The 23,933-nt window shown below is 33.4% G+C and overlaps 1 protein-coding gene across 2 annotated transcripts in view; it reads left to right on the forward strand.

The window, feature by feature from the left end:
* The window catches only part of LOC150103949 (cubilin-like), a 283,125-nt gene that overhangs the window by 190,836 nt on the left and 68,356 nt on the right, over nucleotides 1–23,933 (forward strand). For both annotated transcript variants that reach the window (XM_090397190.1, XM_090397189.1), the window contains exon 13: nucleotides 9,682–10,053. In XM_090397190.1, coding sequence (XP_090253316.1) covers nucleotides 9,682–10,053 — 372 coding nt within the window. The remainder of the gene's footprint in view (nucleotides 1–9,681; nucleotides 10,054–23,933) is intronic.

Genomic DNA, 23,933 nt, shown 5'->3' on the forward strand with positions numbered 1-23,933 from the left:
ATGTTTAATATTTCGTTGGATTTTACATTCATGAAAACAATTTCAGGAAATCTGCTTTTGCAATTATGAACTTGCATTATTTTTTTCTGCATCTAAAAAAAAAAAAAGCTTTCTTTCCAATGTGCTTGCATGTACTTTCCCAGGTATTTATGCTCATGAAGTTGCCTTGATGACCAATTTTTTTTTTATTTTTTTTATTTGTACTTGTACATATTTGAGCTATTTTGTTCTGGAGTATTGGTGTGTGTGTGTGGGGGGGGGGGGTTACTAAATTTCATGATTTGGAAGATATCATTAGTTTCCAAATGGCTAGCTATATTCTCAGTTAGGAATCAGAGAGCTCTGATTCTGATTAGAACTCTGTTCTTTTCAACAAACTTTCCTTTTCACTTCATTTAGAAATAAATTTAATTTAATGATAGGTAAAACAATTTTTTTGAAAATCACTAGTATTTGAGGAAAATTTGAAAACAAAATGGAGAACCTCAGGTTTGAGAGAGTGATTTAAGATATTAAATATGTCTTTCTTCTGTATATTAGGCCACATGGTAAATTTTGTACTTTGAGCCGTAATTTGTTTTTTAACTGATAAGTATTCACATATACATTTGTAAAATACTTATTAAATTTGAATTAAGAAGTCAAAACTTCATTCAAAATTAAGAATTTTTTGTATGTCACATATATATTACTCCTTTTTTATATATAAAGGATTTTTTGGATTAATCTTAGCATTCCTAGCCAATTGTAATTCAGTTTTCCTTTGCAATCTTTAACAGCTTATTTATTTATTGCTAATTGTTGCTTATATTTATCATACTTAATACTTATTTTATCATTTTCCCACGTTTTTTTCTTATACTGTATTTCTTTAAAAACTTGATTATTCATCCAACTATCGCTGGTTTATTATGACATTCTCTCCTAGAGAGAAATTTAAGTATTAAATTAGGCAAGATATCTCTCAGTAAAATACTTATTAGTAATATATATGGTAAAATACTACCATTTTGCATTATTGTCTCTTCCATTAAGCAGTGTCTACAGTTATACTTTTTAATTCCAGCAAAGTTTGCTTTTTTGAAATTAAACCCTTGTTACTTTCTAATTAGTCCCCCCCCCTTCCTCTGCAAGCTTAACTCCCACTTCAAGGTCAAATGATTACTGTCACAAGATCCTATTGTTCTGTCGTTGTTTTTCTTATTTATATCTTTCCTTTCTATCTTTCAATCGCTATTCTACTTCTTCAGATATCCCTAATATACTTGCATCTAGGATTGTTTCCTCTTCGGGTACTGGCAAATTTATATTATGCTGTGCCAGCCAGTATCCTATAGCAGAAAAGATCCTTATTAAGGGAGACGATACTAGATTCTGAAGCGCTCTTACACAATGTTTAACTTTAATACGGCTGTATAGATTTAGACTGCAGTCATGACCTAAATCTATGATTATATACACTTTCTAATTCCTTCCCCAAAAGAGGTTCTATTTTTATAAGTGGTAATTTGGAATCTTAATCAGGCATGACTCAGGTTTAGGTAAATAAATCATGTTTATTGGAATATCAAAGCAAAATACACTAAAGAATTTCATGCATTCAATTCATCTCATTACTGAATAAGGAAGCTCAAGTTAAAAGATCAACACACTTGAAGTTTAAATCAAAGGTTATAAGCATGTAAAAAACAGTAACTGATAATTGGGATAGGTAGCAAATGGTATGGTGTTAAACCAAAGGTCCTTTCTGCAAGGCAATTCATAAGATTATATAACAAACATTCTACTATTATTCAGTTACTATAAATGTACAATCCCAGTCTCGTTATGCTAAATCAATCACATACAATACAAAAGATCTCTTCCAAACAATTCTTCTTGTTCTTAAAAGGAGGCCTAACTACGTCCTTTAGAATAATGTTTATAATTTACATTCATAAATAATTTTCTCTCTTCTAAGGAATTCTAAACACAAAATAGAGTAATTCTACTTTACCGAACTTTTTCCGACGTCTTTCAACACCACGTCTACGTCTGGTTACCTCTTATCTATTGGCTGTCCTTACACCACCATAGGGGCGACGCTATCTTCATAATTACTGCTGAACACGGACTCGATTCTTTGCGTCTATCTAGGAAACATCTCTATTCCTCTCAGTGGGACTTTTCAGCGAGTGCTCGATTTTGCTAGGACTGGAAATTTCACCTTCAGCTCTACGTGGAATCCTATCCCATTCTCAAGAAAGCTCGCCGTCTGACATCGTAGCACTGACACTTCATCCCCCTTACTCGAACCACCAGCTAACTTCTGAACCCAGAACCAGGAAAACGATAAGACGAGAGAGCCGATGCAGCTTTCATTCCCTTATATTCTTCGTTTGAGCGCCCCCTTTTTCGGAGTCCCCTTTGCACACACCTATATCTTTTCTCCCCTTGGTTTCATCTCTTGCTCTCGCCTTTGCTGTTGTACTCTTGTATTCACGGAATTCGCGTTGACATACCTTCACGTAAGCTCCTGCTTCCGGCGTTATGCTGGACATGTGTAGTTATATACCTTCTATGAATTGTTACTTAATATTACCTGGTGACTCACAGTCATTCTATACAGCTAAAGTGAGGCTTAAATAATATTAACAAATTCCTCTTTTAAGACATTCTTTAATTCATTCTTGGTATGATTATTACGATAGATTAAAGTAAATGATACATAAAACAAAATGCAATTTTACACATATGTGAAGAAGTATCACTTTAATTTCAGCTCGTGCAGGTATTTCCCTTTGTCTGTGTAGTTTAGTATGTTAGACCCTGAATGAATGATTTCTTTGCAAGATTCCTTCATTCAGGATCTAACACCATCCCCTCTAGTCATTTCTCAGACATGTTGCTTTAAATAACTTCCCCAAATTTGTTGAAGTGATGACTGTGTGGTAGTCATTTAAATAGAGTTACATGTTAAGCACAGTTAAATATTTAATTGCCCAAGGTTAATTATAGTACAATTATTTCGGTACACGGTATACATGGTCTCATACATGGCGAACTGTCTTCTGCATAGTATATTACAGTGGGAAATTACTAAACAAAGCAACAGTGATGAGTGCATGGAGAATGGAATCTTTACTTGTCTGCAGACATATAAAAAAACATGGGTAGTGAATCTAACCTAATGCTTAGCATGATACATGGCTGAAGGGAAGTGTGCTTTGCATTGCTGCATGCTTTAGCAATTGATGTGAAGTCATCAGCTTCTATGTATAAGTAGTGTAGTCAGGAAGATATAAATTAAAGATGCCAAGAAATTATATTCTTAGTTTACTCTTTTATCCAAGTGTAAACAAAGTTTGCACATGGAGTAACTTCACGACTGGGCAACTCGTATATAAAGATTAATGACTTCACATCACTTGGCTTAGTATCCCATAATGCAAAGCACATATCCTTACGGACATGTATACTGCTATGCATTATGGGAAGGGTCACTACCCAGACTGGTTTTGACTTTTATTAAGGTCTCATCAGTGGGAGCCAAACCCAGAAGTGATACCAAGTTGAAATAATGCAGAAGTCATTTTCCATATACAAGTTGCCAAAATACAAATATAATTTCTGCATTATCAACAAAGTTTGCAAACTTTGTTTGCTTACACTTGGATAAAGGATTAAACCAATAATATAATTTCTTGGCATCTTTAATTTATATTATCACCAAGTGAAAAAAAAAAAAAAAAAACTTTCAGCAGTCATGAAGATACTTCATGTGAAATTTGTTTCCATGCACTTGGCTAAAGGATTAAACAGAATATAATTGCATGGCATGTATGATGTTTAGAGATGCATTTAGAAACAGATTGGCCTGTTTACCTGAAATAGAATAACTTGCAATTTCATGGGATTGAATTAGGTAGTAGTAGAGATCAAATTTTATCTTTTGGAGATGGTATCACAGAGATGATGGAATTAATAGACTGGAATGTGGTAGAGATATTATGAACTTCGTTAAGGTTAAGAGACATGCATTCTGAAAATACCTTTAATATAAGGATGCAGATTCTGTATGAGTGATCTCTTCTAAGGGATGTTGGAGAAAAACAATTGTTTTGGAGTTGTAACCATTGGAAATAACAGTTTCTTTGGTTGCAAAAATTTCTTCTGAAGTAGTTTGGACAAGGGACAGGTGATATGAGCTGCTGCAGGAAATTAATCAGATTGGGCTATATCCTTCCTTATAAAAAGAGAATTAGATGTTATCAACATCAGTCTATTTCAAATTATCCTTCTCGGATAATTATATTCATCACACTTCTGCTCATCATCTCTGTCATATAGTGTTAAATGCCTTCGTACATGAGTTCATATCTGTTCAGGGAACAGATATGAGCTGTACTGGACAACTCCAAAATAATGCAGATTATTATCAACCATTTTTCTCTCAATTCTATTAGAAGAGGTGACTTGCATAGAATCTTCATCTTTTGCGTTAAAGGTATTTGAGAATGAATCTCTCTCAGTGGAACTTGAACTATTAGGAATGAGTATTACTGGACATTCTGTTCACTAAGCAGGTGAACAGAATGACCAGTAATGAGGTGAATCATTATTTTGGCTAGAGTCTGATCACAAGACTTCAGCTTTGCATAATAGCAAATCAAGAAGTGACTAAGCTATTCCATTAGAATAGTATTGGTGTCATTATCTTCAAATACATATACTTTACCCAGTGAACAGGTCTTGACCAAAGACTGGAGATCACTAGTATGCAAGTTCTGAGAAAATTAGAAGAGTGAATAGATGGCATCAAGATCAGAATCATATTAAATATGAGGATCAGGAAAGAATTTGACATTGTTATCATTCAGGAACATATAAGCAAAATTAATCTAAGGATGGCATTGAAAAATACCTTAAGAAAAATGAAGTATCAAGAATGGACTGATGTAGGCAAAAGTGACTTAGACTGAACAATCTGACAATATTGGGGTAACTGATAACAGACTAATCTTGAGGAAAATTGGTGATAGGTATAAGCTTTTCATATAGTACTATCAATAATATACTGTACACTCCCTGAGGATACATATTGAAAATTTGAGGTTTGACTCTGACTGTCACATGCAGAGATATGCTGACCACATGAAGAAAGCGATGAAGGTAATATTCTGATTTCTAAAATCACTCAGAAACAGTCAAATTAAAACACTGCAGACAGTAATCAGTAAATAAAATAATAAAGTGTAATAAATGTAAACTTTGTGGGAAAGTAGCTGAAGGTTATCCAAACTCTCAATTAGTTAATGGAATTACTTCAATGGAGGAGTTCTGTAACTGAAAAAAAAGTTGTATGCAGTAAGAGAAACTGAGTCATGTAGAGCAGTGTTTCTCAAGTGGTATGCTGTGGCACCAATGTGCCATGAGAGAGCCAGAAGCATGCCACTAAAAGCACGTAGTTCATGTACTACGTGCTTTAGCTTATGCTAGTAGTCGCCAATACGTTTATAGTTACTATATTCGGCATGAAACTCTTTGATTCCGATCTTTGTGTTTCTTATTCGGTTTTAAAACAATGTGGGATTTAATATCCCCTTAATTTAAATAATGCCACTAAATTTTGATTAAAAATATATATTTTTTCATCCAAATTACTGTGCACTTTGCCTATTTATACAATTGTATTGGTATAAAAATTTTTACCAGCCTAATATTTATGTAACATTGGTTTATTTTGCTGCAAATGCTAAACCAAAATGCCACCAGTAATACAACAATGATTGACTTCAAGTACTGTAGGCTGTTTGGGTTAACATGATTGGTTATGGTTGTTGTGGTGCAGGAACACAATGGAACAGGTGTACAGCAACAGAAATTTGCATTGCAAAATATGCCACAGGCTGAAAAAGTTTGAGAACTACTGATCTAGAGCATTGCCGAATTCAGTAGGTGATTTGGTAGGCGATAAATATATTCAAGTAATGAGTGCAAATACTCTGGGTTGGATAGTAATTATGATAATTTGGATGAAAATAGTTTGCATTTGGTAGACAAATCTAATAGAAAGGAAGAATGTAATAATCAGAATCCCTTGCTTGATTGTAAGTTCTGAAAAAAAATACTGGTATTAAAATTGATGGCAGTTGTATGGTAAGAGAGGTATAAAATATTTCATGGTTCAATCACAAGAATAATACTCAAGTATGTTTGTCTGGAGCTACAACAAATGATATAAATTAGGTTATGGAAAAATTACAAATTCTGAGGGTGTTCTGATGGGAAGGGTCAACTACCCAGACTGGTTTGAACCTTTATTGAGGTCTCATCAGTGGGAGTCAGACCCAGAGGTGATACCAAGGTTGAAGTAATGCAGAAATCAGAAGCAGAACCCATAATGCATAGCATTATACATGTCCATAAGGATATGTGCTTTGCATTATGGGATACTAAGGCAAATGATGTGAAGTCATTAGCTTTTATATATGAATTGCCCTAGTCCTGAAAATATTTCAGCTGTAAACTTTGTTTGCTTACACTTGGATAAAGGATGAAACCAAGAATATAATTGCTTAACATCTTTAATTTATAGTATAACCAAATGGAAAAACTTCCAACAACTGTTGAGATATTTGTTCTGTTTTGTGAAGACATTCCATTTGCACTAATGAGACAATGCCTCAACCATCATACGTCACTTTTCGCTTGCAATTTACATGGAGTGCACATGCTCACAGAGGAGTTTGATGGATGATTGACAGCTGACAGAGAGAGCATTCAGTATTAGAGTAATGAGAAAAACAAGTAGAGAGCTAATGGAAATTTGAGAACAGCAACCAGAGAATTTTGTTCTTAGGAAGTTTTTAAGTTTTACATGAGTCTGGAGAATATTAATAGATTCTGAAAAGGAATCATAAACTGGAGAAATTGAGACTGTCAGGTGTTTAGTAAATAAAATAAGATATCACAATGGACGTTCTAATTGAATGTTTGAGGAAATGCTGAATGGAAAGTTTCATTTTCTGTCTTAAGGACACCAGATTACATTGAAAAAGGCAATTGATGAGATTTGAAACTGTAAAGTGGCTTAACATGAAGAGCTCAACTTAGATATGTTGTTTATGAAATAGTAGAAGAAACTTCTTTTTCTAGTACAAAAATTAGTAAATTGTGCATCAAATAGAACCTCAAGAGTTAAGTATATTTATACTTCAGCGAGACAGGAGAAATATTATTGTATACTACATAAGGGAGATAAAGGATCCCATGGAAAAGAAGAAAATTTTATATTTTTGGAAAGGGCCTAACAATTAAACTGACTCTAAACATTTTCTTGTGAAAACAAGGTGTTTAATCTAGTAGGCATGATTGAGTATATTTCAAACAATCCAATAATAGAATGAGTCAGAGAAGGAATGATTTTAATATTTTTGAATAAGAAAATCTTTAAAGTGTGGATTTATTTCAGAAGGCCTTGGACCCAGTTAATTTTGCCGTTATTTATCTAATTTTATTTTAATGTATATTATGTATATATTTTTTATTTGGTCTTGAGGCGGTGATTTTCTGGATTCTAAAAGAAAAAGTTGTCATTACACCAAGCGGAATTGAACCCTTGTGTAAATACTAAACACTTGGAGTAAATCTCTCTGTACAGAGATAAAGTAAATGATAAAATTAACAGTTGAACAATATCAAGAATTAGTTTATCCGGCAGTTTAATAGATTGATTTGGTTGTTTATAGGATCTCTGCTAATTAGGCAGTAGGTGCTCATGCGAATAATATGCCTACTTCCTTCCTCCCCCCATCTGCTTTGGTTATGGTAATACTCTTATTTAATAGGAATTGAAAAGAGTTCTCTGTATAGAATATTAACTGGGGGAAGGGAGTTTTAGCAGTGGGCACTTTAAAGTTAGTTTATTGGCATCATTGGCTAAGGCTAATGGATATTTTAAATTGATTTTTTATGCAGGAATGTATAACTGCATGGGGGATAATATTGAAAACTGATGAGCTCTGATTAATATGTTGAACTTTGTTTGTTCATAATTGACACTTCACTTGGATAAGTTTATAACCTGCTCATTGATATATGATGTTGGCATTGTCAGTTTGTGTTGCTAAAACCAAATTGTCTGACTTGGGAATGAAGCATCTGTTACTCATGAGAAGGTTCCACAAACAACCAAATCAGTAAATTAAATTGATGAAAGAAACTGATTCTTGACTGTTCTGCTATAGAGTTGAGTTCTTGATTCCTTACTCCATTTAAAATTTCTGCTCACTATCAGATGTATGGTTTTAACAGTAGGTGTGCTAAAACATCTGGTGGGGGGGGGGAGAGCAGGCACAGTGGAGGTAACTTGCAGCAAATTCATTTTCATTCTCTCCTAAATTCACAGCAAATGCAAAAACCCAACATATTGAAATCTGACTTGGAAGAGCCAAACTCAGAAAGCTTGAATTTTCTACAAATAATAGTCATGCCTTCCATTCCCTTCCTAAGGCTCTTGGGATAAACAGAACAAATGAACAGAAGTGGCATCCCTTCTTGGGATGCCACTTCTGTTTATTTGTTCTTTAGTCTCCATCATCATTCTTCAGCTCTTGCATAGATGGCTAAGACAGATCACCTCTCACCATACAGAAAATGTATTTTATTTATTTCGTATGATGATATGATGGCCATGATCCCCTTTTACATGGAGGTACAGCACTATCTGAATCTCCTCCCCCCCACCACTTTAATCCATGCTGGAGACTGGCATAACCGACGAATTAGACCTATGGCTGGAGGGATTGTATTAAATATTCTTGACTGTAACCTCTGTGTGTGTTCACGGGCTGGTTTGCCTGTTCTGGTGGGATGGAAAAACCTGAGTTTCCAGGAATTAAGTATATGTCAAACAATTTAATAATAGAATGAGTCAGAGAATGAATGAATGAAATGAATCTCTAACAAGGGGACGAAAAAAAACCCTTACCTCTGTATGAAACCTGCTAACTTACCTTTCGTCGAAAGAAACCAGATGAATGTTCCTCACGTCACAGACGAGAATCAAGCCAGGTCTTTCCAATCAAAGAGCTTCATCTATACCAACTGAGTTATGGAGGCTCTATACAGAAAATGAATATCTAACAAAGCATCATACCTTCTGTAGTCTGTCATCAAAAAGACAGAGAAATCCTAAATACTACAATATTAGAGGTATTCCTCTAATTGGACTTAAGGTATGCTCCAGAACTAACATTCATTCCCTATCCTATCTACACTCAGCTGGTATTATCTTAAACATGGAAGCAATCCTATAATTTTATTGCAAATAAATGAGATAGTCTGTCATTGAACTGTTTATCAACTAATTCTTCTCTAATGGAGAAGTTATTAAGTTAACAATCAACTTCACCTGATATTGGCCTAGCAATATGGATTTTATCTATCTTGATCCATTGCTGATCTCTTAGCCTATAAAAAATATGCAGTATATAGGGATGGGAGGAAAGAGGCAGTCTTCATCATGAATTGGATAAATGTATTAGTTAATTTGAAATCTGAATAATTGAAAATTACCGAATTCGCATTTAATTGGTTATCCCTCAAAGTCTACAATTGATTACCAAAATAATAATTATGAATATCATATGCATTTATATGCATTAAGTCTTTTTTTTTCCTTCTTTATTTTATCTTTAGATTGTGGAGGAAACATTACTTTGAACCAATCACAAAAGTACCAGTTGGTTTCACCCAACTTCCCAGACTTCTATCCTCTTTCAGCAAACTGCAAGTGGAATATTTTGTCTCCTGAACCAGTTAAATTTGTTCATTTAACATTTGAAGAATTAGATTTTGCTGAAGGACACTGTCTTCACATATTTAGAACTGAAAATGGTACCAGAACAAATTACACATATTTTGGATACCAAACACCACTTCCTCCTGACCTCCTGATAGAAAAAGATCTTGATGTGCAATTTATGTCATTTTCATGTAATCACATAGAAAATGCTACTTCTCAGACCTATGATAATGCTCCTGGTTTTGTTTTGAATGCAACAGCTATAGGTAAGTTAACTTTATTAACCTTTTATTAGTATTTTTAGTAACTTTCAGTTACTTGGAATGTAAGAGCTGCAAATCTGTTATGTTATAGATATTGGCTTTCAATCAAGGTGTTACAGTACCTCTGAACAGCTATCAATTTCTTTAAATCATAAATCCATCCAACTATTTGAATTCCATTCTGATTTTTTAATGTATATATATATTTTTTTATATAGTGAAACCTGTGAGGGTATCCATAACTATAGAATAACACATATGCCACATTAAATAACTTTTTATTATGTAAATATATCTTATTTATCAATTTATCTTACAATAAATACATCTTATGTATCAAACACATCATCAGTACAACTAACAAACAACAATAAGAATTGAATTAAAAAAAAAAGTAGTGTGCATGTCGCACATTCATGGATTAAAAACTACTGGGCTGAAATTAAAATTACTTAAATTAAAATATAGTAGATAAATTATTGAATACAATTAAGAATAACAATTTGCCAAACTTTTGGAATAGTGAGACAGTAATTTCGATTAAGATTAGGTCTAATACTTCAGCACCTTTTTTATATAAACGTTTGTTTATGTATGGATCTATGTAGTAACTTAGATTGGCATTTTGCCATTGGATTCTGTAGGTAGCATTTTCAATTCCATGTTGTGCAAGGCCAGATTTGTGAGGTTTGATAAGGCAGATGTGGTCTTGATGTTCAGAGATATGTTTATTTATAGATCTTCCTGTTTATCCATAGTAAGACAAGTCACATGAACATGATATTTGGTATACAGCACGTATCATCATTGGTGAGAGTTTGTCTTTTGGAGAAGGCAGCAAGTTGTAAATTTGGTTGATGGGTTTGTAGGTAGCAACGAGTTGATATGTTTTCATAATTTTTGCCACACAATCTCTAAATCTCTAATTGTGTGGCAATCTCAAATGCCACACAATTAGAGATTGCCTTTAATGTATGATATATGAGTCCTGTGGGCTTCTTGTTTGGGGTTGATTTGTGGGAGAGTTAATTATTTTTTGGGTTGTTGTTGGATTATATCCATTTAGTAAGGCTGTTTCTTAGGGATTTTTCAGAACAACAAATCTTGTGTGCTCTGGATACTAAAGATTTTATGATGCCATATTTTTGAGATGGATGGTCAGCTGATGTATCATGGATATAATGACCTGAAAAAGTTGGTTTTCGTAGACAGAACTGGAAATGGATCAGATTTGTGAGGTTTGATAAGGCGGATGTGGTCTAGATGTTCAGAGATATGTTTATTTATAGATCTTCCTGTTTATCCATAGTAAGACAAGTTACATGAACATGGTATTTGCTATACGGCACATATCATCATTGGTGAGAGTTTGTCTTTCCATCAAGAAAGGAAATACCTTTTGATGATTCCTCTTCTAGTGTGAACTTGATACGAGGATGCAGGGTGTTGATTTTTTTCTAGAAATGAGTAGAGTTCAGGTTCTGTGTGACTCCAAACTGCAAAGAAAAGTTCCTTCCTGTTGTTTATATATTTTATATTTCCATATGAAGTAACCCCTATGTGATTACAAATTTGAATAATTCCACTATTTCCAGTGGAAATTTTTGGTTAACACTTCTATTGTTTCTTTGTGAGAGATGTTAGTGAAGAGAGAGACAATGTCAAAGCTTACTAACATGTCTGTATCTACTAGTTTAACGTAGTTTATCCTTGTATGAAATTCTATGGAATTTTTTTATCGAAGAGATTGAGTAGCCAGATGGGGGGGGAAGGTTAGATAGGAATCTTGATATTTTATTTGTGTAACTGCCTGTAGAATCCACAACTGAGTGGACAGTTACTTTTATGGAATTTTGGTGAACCATATATTCTAGGTGGTCTTGCATGATATTTTTAAGTTTGATGGTTTCTTGATTGTGAATGTTGTTTCATCCAGTAACTCTTGAGTTTTTTGAGCTGACTTTTGGTAGGATGGTTATTAAGCTGGGAGTAAGTATTGCAATGACAAAGCAGTAAATTCATTTTCTGATCATATGATTTAGCATCTAAGACTACAGTGATATTGCCTTTGTTAGCTTTGATAATCATCATCATCAAATTCCTGCCATGTACCATGTATCAAGGGGTGTACAGGATATGATAGTACTACATGAAACATTTACATCATTACTAACTTCCTATTCTACAATTTTCCTCCAAATCAGTCTGTTACTTGTCAAGACTCCAACATTATCAGATCTTATATTTCTATCATCTAAGGCACTTTGTACCGTATCAATCCACCTATATCTTGATCTTCCTCTGAGTCGTTTTCCTGCCAGTCTGGCAGAGAACACTTGTTTTGCTAATCTTTCCTCACCCATTCTGTTTAAGTGACCATATCATAGCTTTGATAACTGTATTAATATTATGTTTTAGTGAAAACTGAAAAGAGCACCAGTTATCTGTCTAGTATTGAGGCTTTTAATTCTGTTGGTGGAATATTCAGTTCTGATGGTTAGGCAACATTGATCACTTTGGCTATTTCAAAACGTAGTCTATTAGCTTCAATACTAGACAGATAACTGGTGCTCTTTTCAGTTTTGTGTATGAAATCTAGATATGGACTAAGTTTGGGCGAAATCATGACCTCGTACTAGTATATTCAGCTCATCTTCAGTTAGAGGCCGGCCAGGTAAGTTAACAACCCATTTGTTAACAGGTAATTTAGTTGTATTTTTCTTATACCGTTTTAGCAATGCTAAGTATTTTATATCGAGATGTATGATACTTTTTTTCAAATGCTTTGGTGTGGTGCCTGCATTTTTTGAAATGTTAATAACCATGTGTATCACGTCTTGATTTAATATATTTGACAGATCAGCTTCCAATTCTGTTGTTTTTATGATATTTAATGCCAGTTCCTTTTTGAAACTTGTAACTGATTTAGCAACAAGGAATCGTTAGCTTTTTGCTAAATTTTATGAGCACCTGGCGATTTAATGACTTCCTTTAACCTAGTGAAAGTGAGAATTAATTTATTGCATCTGTACCTCTTTAAAAATGAGATTCTAGCATGCAGCTTACACTGTTTCAATTGAAGCTTACCATATAAGCAACCTTTATATAAAGAAAGTGCTGAAGTCTTCCTTCATAATCTTAATTGAAATGACTGTCTCACTATTCCAGAAGGTTGAGAAATTGTTATCCTTAATTTTATTCAATAATTTATCTGCTATATTTTAAGTAATTTTAATTTCAGCCGTTTTAAATCTATGAATAAATATGTGACTGTATGTGTAGAGCGATTCCAATTTAAGCATGCACACTATTGTTTTTTGAATTCAATTCCTATCGTTGTTTGCTAGTTGTGCTTATGATGTCTTATGTAGACAAAATTTACTGCGGCATGTGTTTATTTTATAGATAATTCTGATATTTGTTGTAGTGCACCCAAGACCTCAAAATACTTGACTTTGTGCATAAGAGAGAAATTAGATTGATTCAATGAACCATCTTTTACCAATTCACAATATCACAGTACACAATAAATCCACTGTAGCCTTTTATGTTGCAGGAGCTGTAGTCGTCTATGTATGTCATGGAGCTCTTATCCCATTCAATATTGTGGTGAGTGTTGAAGTGGAATGCTAATCCCGACTGTCTTCTCTGTTGTTATTGACGTCTCCAACATGTTCCCTTTGTCTTATTTGTAAACTTCTTGAAGTTTGTTCTATGTAATTAAGGCCACAAGAACATGGGATGTTGTAAACTCCAGGATGTTTGTTGAAAGAGTTGTGGTCCTTGGGTAAGCGTAATAGATTTTGTACCGTCATAATCAGTTTGAAGGCTACTCTAATGTTGTGAGATTTCAGGAGATTAGCAATTTTTTGCGAAAGTTTGCCAACAAAAGGAATGGAAATTGAAGTTTTAATGAATGTCATGGATTTGTTGTAGAGAGGGATTAGAGAGTAACATTCTTTTTACTATTTTTTTAGGATATCCATTGCTGATTGATAGTTGGAGAATAGAATGTAATTTTTCTGTTAATGTTCCTTTATCTCTTATAATAGAGATCGCCCTTTTTTCAGTGTATGCACAATTCCCAATTTTTCTGAAATATTCTGTAATGAGGAGAAATGTAAGTAATGACCAAGATTTCTCCTGTAGGTAACATTTAGGTAACGACCTGTGTGGGTTGGCTTATGTTACATATTAAGAGAAATGCCTTCATCTGCTTGTTTCGTAATTAAAATGTATAGAAAAGGTAATTTTCCTTCATTTTCAAGTTCTAAGGTGAATTTGATTTTATGGTAGAACAAGTTAATAGATAACAGAAAATCATAACTCAGCTACACTGTGTTTCCATATTATGAATATGTCGTCAACATATCTCCACCAAATTGACAGTTTAGGATTTGTAAATAACAAGATGTCAATTTTGAACTTTTCTGTGAATAAGTCTGCACAAGGAAGAGATAGAGGGATGCCCATTGCAAGGCCTGAAAGTTGTTGGTAGATTTTTCCATTCCATTGGAAAAAACTGAGTTGAGACAGTGTTTATAGAGTTGGGAGATGTCTTGAGTGAACAAATTATCTATAAATACTATAACTTCATATTATTATGATGACCTTTTTCTTGACCTATTAATAATTAAAGACTTATTTTGTAAGCTAGCCAAGTAAATAATAGTTTAATATCCAATGTTTCACTGACTAATATCTGTCAGCATTTTCACAGGAATACACTGGTAGGCGATAGAAAGTGACAAAAACTAGGAAACTAACCGACAATTCTAAAAATTATATAAAGTTATCACTGACGTGAAACAGTGATATGATATGCGTCTCACAAGTACGTTTTATTTGTTGAGATATTTAATGTAATTTTCATGAAAGTTCATTTCTTTTTGGTTAAATGATCTGATTAGAGTTTTCCATATATCTGGTAAGATTAGGCCTTGTTTAGTTTCCAAATTTTCTTAGAAAATTTGGAAACTCAAATCTTATCCCAAATTACCCCTAACCAACCACATGGTTTAGGTATGTTGACGACATCTTCATCATTTGGAATCACAAAAAGGAAGATCTAATAGATTATCTAAACAAAATTAATTGCTTCCACAACACAATCAAGTTCACATTGGAACTTGAAAAAGATAATAAACTTCTATTCGTGGACATCCATATTAAGAAAGAAACTGACAGTAGCATCAAGCTGTTGGTATATAGAAAACCTACTAACACCGGACACTACCTCCATTTCGACTCATGTCACCACATATCCCAGAAACTTGGCATCATCCACATGCTCAAAAAAAGAGCTATTCAGTGTACCACAGACCCTGGCAACTTATAAGAAGAATTAATGAAAATATCCAGAGATCTATCCCTAAATGGCTACCCTACAAGAATCATCAACAAGATTCTCTTTAGTGACATACAGCAAAGACAACAAGATGCAACCCAATACATCAGCTCTATAACAATTCCATTTGTTAGTACCATATCCAAAAAATTAGCTCTTCTAAAACCTTATAGGATTTGTAAATAAATATCAGAGTAACCATCAAACCTATTGAGACCATAGAAAAGTTTATACGATCACCGAAAGATAACTATCCTTTCTACAAATACTCTGGAGTTTATAGCATACCCTGTTCATGTGGTATCAATTACATCGGACAGACATCAAGAAGTTTTGAAACAAGAAAGAAGGAACACATTGGCTATGTTAGGAATAACAGACATGATATATCAGGCCTTTCTTCCCACTTTTCCTCTACCAACCATAATATTGAATGAGATATGAGTCATATGCTCTACATAGAAGAGAACTACCATTCCAGAACTTTCAAAGAAGCTGCTACGGTTACCCGTTAAACAGGTAACTTAAATAAGAATCAAGGCCTAATCTTACCAGATATATGGAAAACTCTAATCAGATCATTTAACCAAAAAGAAATGAACTTTCATGAAAATTACATTAAATATCTCAACAAATAAAACGTTGTACTTGTGAGATGCATATCATATCACTGTTTCACGTCAGTGATAACTTTATATAATTTTTAGAATTGTCGGTTAGTTTCCTAGTTTTTGTCACTTTGTATCGCCTACCAGTGTATTCCTTTGAAAATGCTGACAGATATTAGTCAGTGAAACATTGGATATTAAACTATTATTTACTTGGCTAGCTTACAAAATAAGTCTTTAATTACTATAACTTCATTTGCAGGAACATTTGTAAATAATGACACATCTAAACTAGCTAGAATGTCTGTTCTTGAGATAGAAATTTCTCCTAGTTTTTCTACAAAGTGTTGCATATTTTTTATATATCCGTCCGTGTGTCTAATGTGCTCCTTTAGTAGATGAGTGAGATGTTTTATAAACATAAGTTGGCGAGCTAATACTATCTACGATTGGTCAAAGAGGAATATTCGTCTTGCATACTTTTGGCAATTATCTAGACTATCTGTACTTTTATTTAGATCATATTCTGTAATGTTTCCTATGCATTTATTATATTTTTTTTAGTAATGTATTGATTCATAATCAAAGCTTGTTGTTTATTTATATTTGTATGTTCATCCAAACCCAGATGAAGCCACTAGTTGACTGGCGAAACTAGTCAGTAACTAGTTGTATCAAATCTTTACGACCAATAAACGCAGTGTTATTTTTATTACAAGTTTCTTTTTAATTCTCACTTGCCTGTCCATGCATGGTAATAATTGTAATCCTATCTCTCCTAGATGGGAGTACCATTTAAAAAAAGAAAAAAACCCAATGAAGATGGCCTTCTTAGCTATGTACTAATTTGGGTTCTTAGTTCATCCCATAGATATTTTTTTGAATTCTGATCAAGTCTGTGTTGGCTGCTGTAGTGTTATTCTCCTCAAACAATGCAGTTGCAGTAATTGCTTTTTGATATGGAATGTTATGTGTTGGAAGTTATAAGGGCCAGTATCATAAAATTGCCATAACATATGACTCATGTCCTTGTTCAGAACATTTAGAATTTATCAATCATGTTCCATAATACTATAACCAATAGTGCTAATTCACATCCTGCAAAGCAGCTCCATTGGTTGAAGTTGCTTTTCATAGCATTACATTGCTGCTTCCAAACTTCATTATTATTACAACAGTCAGAAAACATTCTCCAGGTATCTTCTATTCCACAAGTCAATCAGACTAGAAGAGAGTGGACATTTACATTTCCACCTCCCAACTCAAAGTACTGTTTTTTGACATGACTGTAAAGGTGTTTTGGAATATTACAAAACTAAGTTTCATCACAGTGTGTTTTGTTTTGCATATAACATTCAGAAGTATGGTGATAACAGTTCTTGAAGCTATTCTGTTATTATGTGACACCTCCAAGGAGTTAAGATTCTCTAGTGCTGGATTCTCTCATAGGTTGTTTTATAGGGATTTGACTCGATATGAAATCACATAACTGAGATGATGGCTACTTCAGAGAAGATGGAGTCTGTGTAGTCTTTTTATCAATATAAAAGGATGAACTAAGTAATGCTCATTTACTTACCTTCTTTGACAGTCCCTAACCAGTTAAACTTGCCATAGCTTTTTGCTGTATATCTTGAAATATAAAATATATTTTCTGTGATGGAAGTAGCAGTTCATGAACTCTGACTACTGAATTGCAAGTACAGTCAACTCTAACTATAGCAAACTCATATGGACCACAGGAATGCAGTTGACTTTTATTATAACAAGTATGAGAAGTGTTAACCAAATCCCTGTAAGTTCAACTTTATTATAAAGTAAATTCACTGTAGCTTGTTATGAGAGTTTTTAGACTAAATTTCTTTAGAATAGCATCATGCATGTTTGATCTCTGTTTGGAGATATTTTGCTAGTTGATTATATTTTCTATAGTGAGCATTGACTACTGCATTGGTTGAATTAATATCTGGATGGTTATTAGTAGAATTGGAAGGATGCAGTTGGAAAGTGAGATTTTTTTAGATATTAGTATAGCAGTCTCACTTGCATGAGCACACAAAGCACATCTAGCTAGGAAAGAAGCATTGCATTTTTTTTTTTTAACTAACTAAATAATAATCATTGTTAATTTCCTGATATGCATTCTCAAGAGGTTGTACAGGATACTGTGACAGCACTACATGCTTAAGTTTTACATTATTCATAATGTATTCTATCAACAATTTTTCTCCAAATTAGTCTACTACTTGTCAGCATTCCAATGTTGTCGTATCTAACATTTTGGACTTCTAAGGCACTTCTGACTGAATCACTCCACCTAGATTTTGGTCTTCCTCTGGGTCATTCCTTGCCATTTTGGCATCAGACACCAATTTTACTAACCTTTCTTCCCATTCTTTTAAGTGATCATACCACTTTAGATTAGCCTTGTTCACACATCTTAAATACTAACAGTGTTAAGTTCTTTCATATTGTCTTCATTTTTAATGATTCTACCATTGAAGCCATCTATTTAGCCCCTAATTTTTCTCCGAGCTATCTGTGGTATTTAATCTTTGATCAAGTGCTTTATCCATCTCTTGCATCCAGAACTTAAAACTGGTTTTAGTACTCCTGTTTAGTGTTTTTTTTTTTTTTAATTTCTCTCTTATTCAGATAGAAATTTATTCATCTGATGCTCCACCATACCTGTTTTGCTTACTCTGTTGTTTATTTCCAAATTTAATTAATCTGCACCAAAACATGTGCCTAAATTGCTGAAATATTTTGTTCTACAGTTCTTTCTGCAATGAGAATGCAGCTGAAGTTTTCTATATTCCTGTCTATTTTTATAGTTTTGGTCTTTCTATTGATGATTTCCATCTTATAGCTGTTATTCAATTTAGCTAGAGAATCTTGAAGATTTCTAAAGATGTGTGTTTAGGAGTCAGGCATCATCTGTATAAAACAAAGAGCTAATTTGATATCTCTGATTCTAATATCAGATTTAATGGTACTTTCTTTGGTATTGAATCCTGATATCAAAATTGGAGACATTAATTTCAGCTCTTTACTTTATGTAGGTGATGTTATGCTTCTAAATAAATCCAGTACATGTATGCAGGATTCTCTGACTATATTGAATAATTGCTGTAATACATTCAGCATGAAATCAGTAACAAAAGGACAAAGAAAATAGGCAGAAAAATTGGAAACATCAACTGTAAAACTTTTGAGCTATTTAGGCACAATTTTTAGTGAAGATGGCAAATTAAATGTGAAAATAAACAATAGAATTAGCAAAGCTGGTATGGTAGGAAATCAACTGAATAAATTTATATGAAATAGGAGAGAAATAAATGTTTCTTATCATAGCAGCACTAAACTAGCTGTATATAAGACAGTGTTCAAACTGATTTTTAATTTATGGATCTGAGAGCTGGGCTAGAAATGAAACATTGATCAAAGATTGGAGACCTCAGATATAAGGGTTCTGAGAAAGATGTAATCAATAGTAGTATCATGTTAAAAATGAGGTTATTAGGAAAGAACTTGCCATTATTAGCATTCAAGAATGTGTTAGCAGAGCTAATCTCATGTGGTATGATCTGAATAAGAGAGGAAAGGTTAGCAAAACAAGTGTTCTTTGCCATGATGCAGAGAAAAAAAAAGACCCAGTGGAGGACCAAGATGTAGGCAGATTGATACAGTAAAAAATGCTTTAGAGACAGAAATATAAGCTCTGATAATATTGGAGTCTTGACAGATAACAGATTAATTTGGAGGAAAAAAGAATTGTTAGGAAGTTAATGATATAATAATATTGTAACTTTTTCATGTACTACTGCGATAATATTCTCTACAGCTCCTGAGGCAACATGTTAGCACTTCGATGATGATTCATCTGCAGGTGGTCTTTTGTGCTGAATCCGTTTCTGAATCCAGCTTGTTCCTTTGGCTGACTTTCATCTAATCTGACTCTGTTTATGATTTTTATAAATAGTTTAATATTATTCTTTTGATAGCAAGCTTATAGGCTCATAATTTTCTATCTTTTTTCTCATTACCCTTTGTGAACAAGAGTATCATGATAGTATTCTTCCAGCTATTTAGCACTTCTTTTTCTTTTAGGCATTTATTAAATAGATTTTTTTTTAGTTCTTTTTCTGTTCATATGTCTCCTTGGTTGGCATTTTATTACTTTTGCATCTTTCTATGCTTTTTTGTAATGTTTTCAGTGCTGTGTATGGTCTTCATGCTGGAGGTTTAATGGAGTATTGACACACTAAGAAAGGATTAAAAACTAATTTTAATGCTTCCAGTATTTTGCCGGCCACTGAGACATCTTCAGGGAGTACAGCTAACACACACACACACACACACACACACACACACACACACACAAGATAACACAATTCTCAATGAAACGTGGCTATGGCACAAGTCCTATCTAGGTGGTGCACCCTCTATGGGTGTTTGTAGGAGATCTCTGATGATTAATGTTTACCAAATTTTGGGAGGTCTTTTTGCACCTGTATTTAAATTTGGTTGATATGAACACAAAACTTGTATCTGCAATCACAACTATGGTCAATCTGGTCCTGCAGACCATGTATTGGATACCACTCATCATAGGATCTTCTGGGAAAAAAAACACTATGCTCTATCATAATAAATGTAAAAAAAAAGCCTGCTTTTGGGATCTGTAGCAATACTCAAAAATCAATCGAATTTAAACAAATATGGATGCACAAAACTTCCCAAAATTTGGTAAACATTGTCAGAAATCCCAATTTACATCCTAGGCTGCCTACAAACACCTATAGAGGGCACACCACCTAGATAGGACTTCAGAGTTAGTCACAAGTTTCACTGAGTATTGTGTTAGCTTTGCGTGTGTTACAAGTGTTAGTTGTATACTCCCTGAATATTTCATTTCAATGACTGAGATGAAATATTGGCAGCATTAAAATTAGTTTTTGTTCCTTTCTTAGTACTGTCAACTCCATTAAACCTGCAACATGATATCCTTCCAACACAGTGTGTATGGTGTTATGCAATTCCAAGAAATACTTTATTCTTTCTACTGTGCATTTATCGTTGATATCTCATCCATTTTCATCATCCAGTATTATTATTAATATTACACCCTTCATGGAGTCGACAGACTCATTGTGTGAGGTTCATTCTACTGACAACATTTATCATATAGAATCTTAAAGTCCTTAACACTCCTTGCATTAACAACACATTCTGGTAATGCATTCCATTCACTGACAATTTTCCATTTAAAAAAAAATCTACTCCTCACACTCTTCTTCTTCACACTTTTACGTGACTTTAGGAATGACCTCTGGTTCTTCCCCTCTCACCTTCTACTCTTTTTATAATTCCCTCTGGATTAATCTGATAAAATCCTCTCACTAACTTAAACATCTCTATCATATTATCTCTCTTCCTGCTATCCACCAAACTCTGCAATCCACACCTCTTCAACCTCTCTTCATAGCCAGCATTCCAAACTCTTGATATTGTCTTAGTCGCTCATCTCTGGATCCTCTCCAATGTCTCCACATCACATTGAAAACCAGGTGACGAGATCTGAGCACAATAGTCCAAGTGTGGTCTGACCAGTGCCTTATACATTGGCACAACCACTTCCTTATCCTTGCATGTTAGAGTACTTCTTATCATAGCAGCACTATGATGTGCAACCCTTTGCAACCCTAGCAATATGCCCTCTAAACTTCAGTATACTGTCAACCATCACTCCCACATCTCTAATCTCATCCACTTCCTGCAGTACGGCACCATCAATATAGTTCACAGCCTTATATTTCTGCACTCCAAAATGCAACACCTTGCACTTATTGATATTTTGTATTATTTTGTTTTTCCTATTGAAGTTGTTTCATAATACTTTCATACATTTTTGTACATTTTTTGTTGTATATCATTTTAGCTTCTGTTTTCCCTATCTTTGAGGATTAAGTACTGGGTTAAGTTTTACTGATTGTTTTATTTATTTCTGTAAGTTCTACACTTATTTACTCCAATTAGTTGGTCTTTTTTTCAACTTGGTTTTTTTTTTTAAATATTTTAACCTTTTTTCCTTTTGTAATGTTATGTGCACTTTCTTTAATGATCAGATCTGTAGGTTTCAGTTTTCACTATATTAATAAAAAATTAATTTCAGTATTATCAGTTTAAGTACTAATAACCAAAAAATCTTAGAAATGATATGATCAATATGGTATATTATTTATGCTAATCTATTAAAATTCTTTAATAATATAACATTACAATTAAATATACATGATTATAGTCCTCTATTAATATAGTATGCCCATACTTTGTAGAGCTCCACTTGGCTTTGTGCCAAGAATAGTCGATTCATGCTGAAGGGGAGAAAGAAATGAGGAATGTACGAATTGGTTGCCAACACATGAAATCACGTGTTTTATAGATAAAATTTTCCAACTGTTATACAATCAAAATAGTTACCACTTTAAAAACTACAATGATCATTAAAGAAGTTAATTTTCCAATGTGTAATAATAAACAATTCATCCCAGAAGACAGATTGATTACCCTATTATCGGAATGGATTCTTCTTTTTGTGGCATGCGCAGAAATGTCAAAGGGCCTCGATTCTGTGGGCATACTATAGAAATTAAACTGAGGTCACAATTAGACTGGCATCACATGATGCCAGTCTAATTGTGATGCCATCATATGGCATCACATGAATGATGTATCAGCTGGACTCACTCTTGCTCAAGTCATTGACCAAATTTTTCTCTCAGATGTTCCCAAGCTTCTAACTTTGATTTGGGCATGCAAATAAAATTAAAATGGCTAAATATGGTGTTGCATTAGTTTAAATTTGCATAAACAAAACCCACTTAAAAGTGGACTTCCTATATCTTATATTAAAGATTTGTAAATTTTGTAAGCTCTTGATCACCTGCAACACAAAGTATATTTTTAGTATAAACAGAATCATTATCATGATCTTCCTTATCTGCCTAGGTTGGATTGAAGCTACAATGAACAATAAGTTTCCAGTCTACTCTATTGGCAGCCAAGTTATTTCAATTTCTGTAAGAATTCAGACTACTTAATCAGAATATAAAGTAATCGATCTTCATGTAGAGTTTATTTATACAGATAGATACAAAGAAAATATCTGCCCAGGTGACATTAAATATCATCTTGTAAATTTTGTTAACACACAGTATTAATGTTCTGTAGGTTTTGCAACCTTTCTGTGAGGGATTGATATAAAAAAATAAATTTTTAAGTCTTTAATGAGCCTTTAGTCAAAAAAATGCTTTGACAAATTTTATGTGAAAATAGGATAAACAGAAAACATGATTTGTATTCTCACTGGTGAACCTATAGAACAGCTTACACATTTTAGATGTTTAAGCAATGAAGATAGCAAATTAACTATGAAAATAGGTAACAGAATAAGTAAAGCTCACCATTTGGAATGTGTGAAATCAGCCAAAATAGCAAGCTAGCAGTACATAGTGCTCAAACCTCTTTTAACATAGGATCAGAAATAAAACAGATGATCAAAGACTGGAAACATCAGATATGACTTATGAGGAAAATTTAGAGAATGAACAGATAGCATTAGTGACAGAACCATATTGAAAGCAAATAGAAAAAAAAAATGATTGAATATTCAAGAATATGTAAGGAGAGCTGATCTAAAATGATATAGGCACTGAATAATTAGTGTTCAAACAAATCAAAGATGAAAAAAAAAACATTGGAGAAAGAGGAAAATAATTGAGTTGATGCAAGAAGTGCTTTAGAAGTGTGACAATTAAGTACTAATCAAATCAGAGACCTGACAAATGAGAGCAATTTGTTGGAAATTAATAGAATTTTGTAGATCAGAAACTAGTCATGAAATCTATTGAACTGATCTCTCACAC

The sequence above is a fragment of the Typopeltis vanoorti genome, chromosome 8 (genome assembly GCF_054136105.1).
Source record: "Typopeltis vanoorti isolate ZY-2024b chromosome 8, IOZ_Tvanoo_1.0, whole genome shotgun sequence".
In the NCBI taxonomy this organism is placed as follows: domain Eukaryota; kingdom Metazoa; phylum Arthropoda; class Arachnida; order Uropygi; family Thelyphonidae; genus Typopeltis; species Typopeltis vanoorti.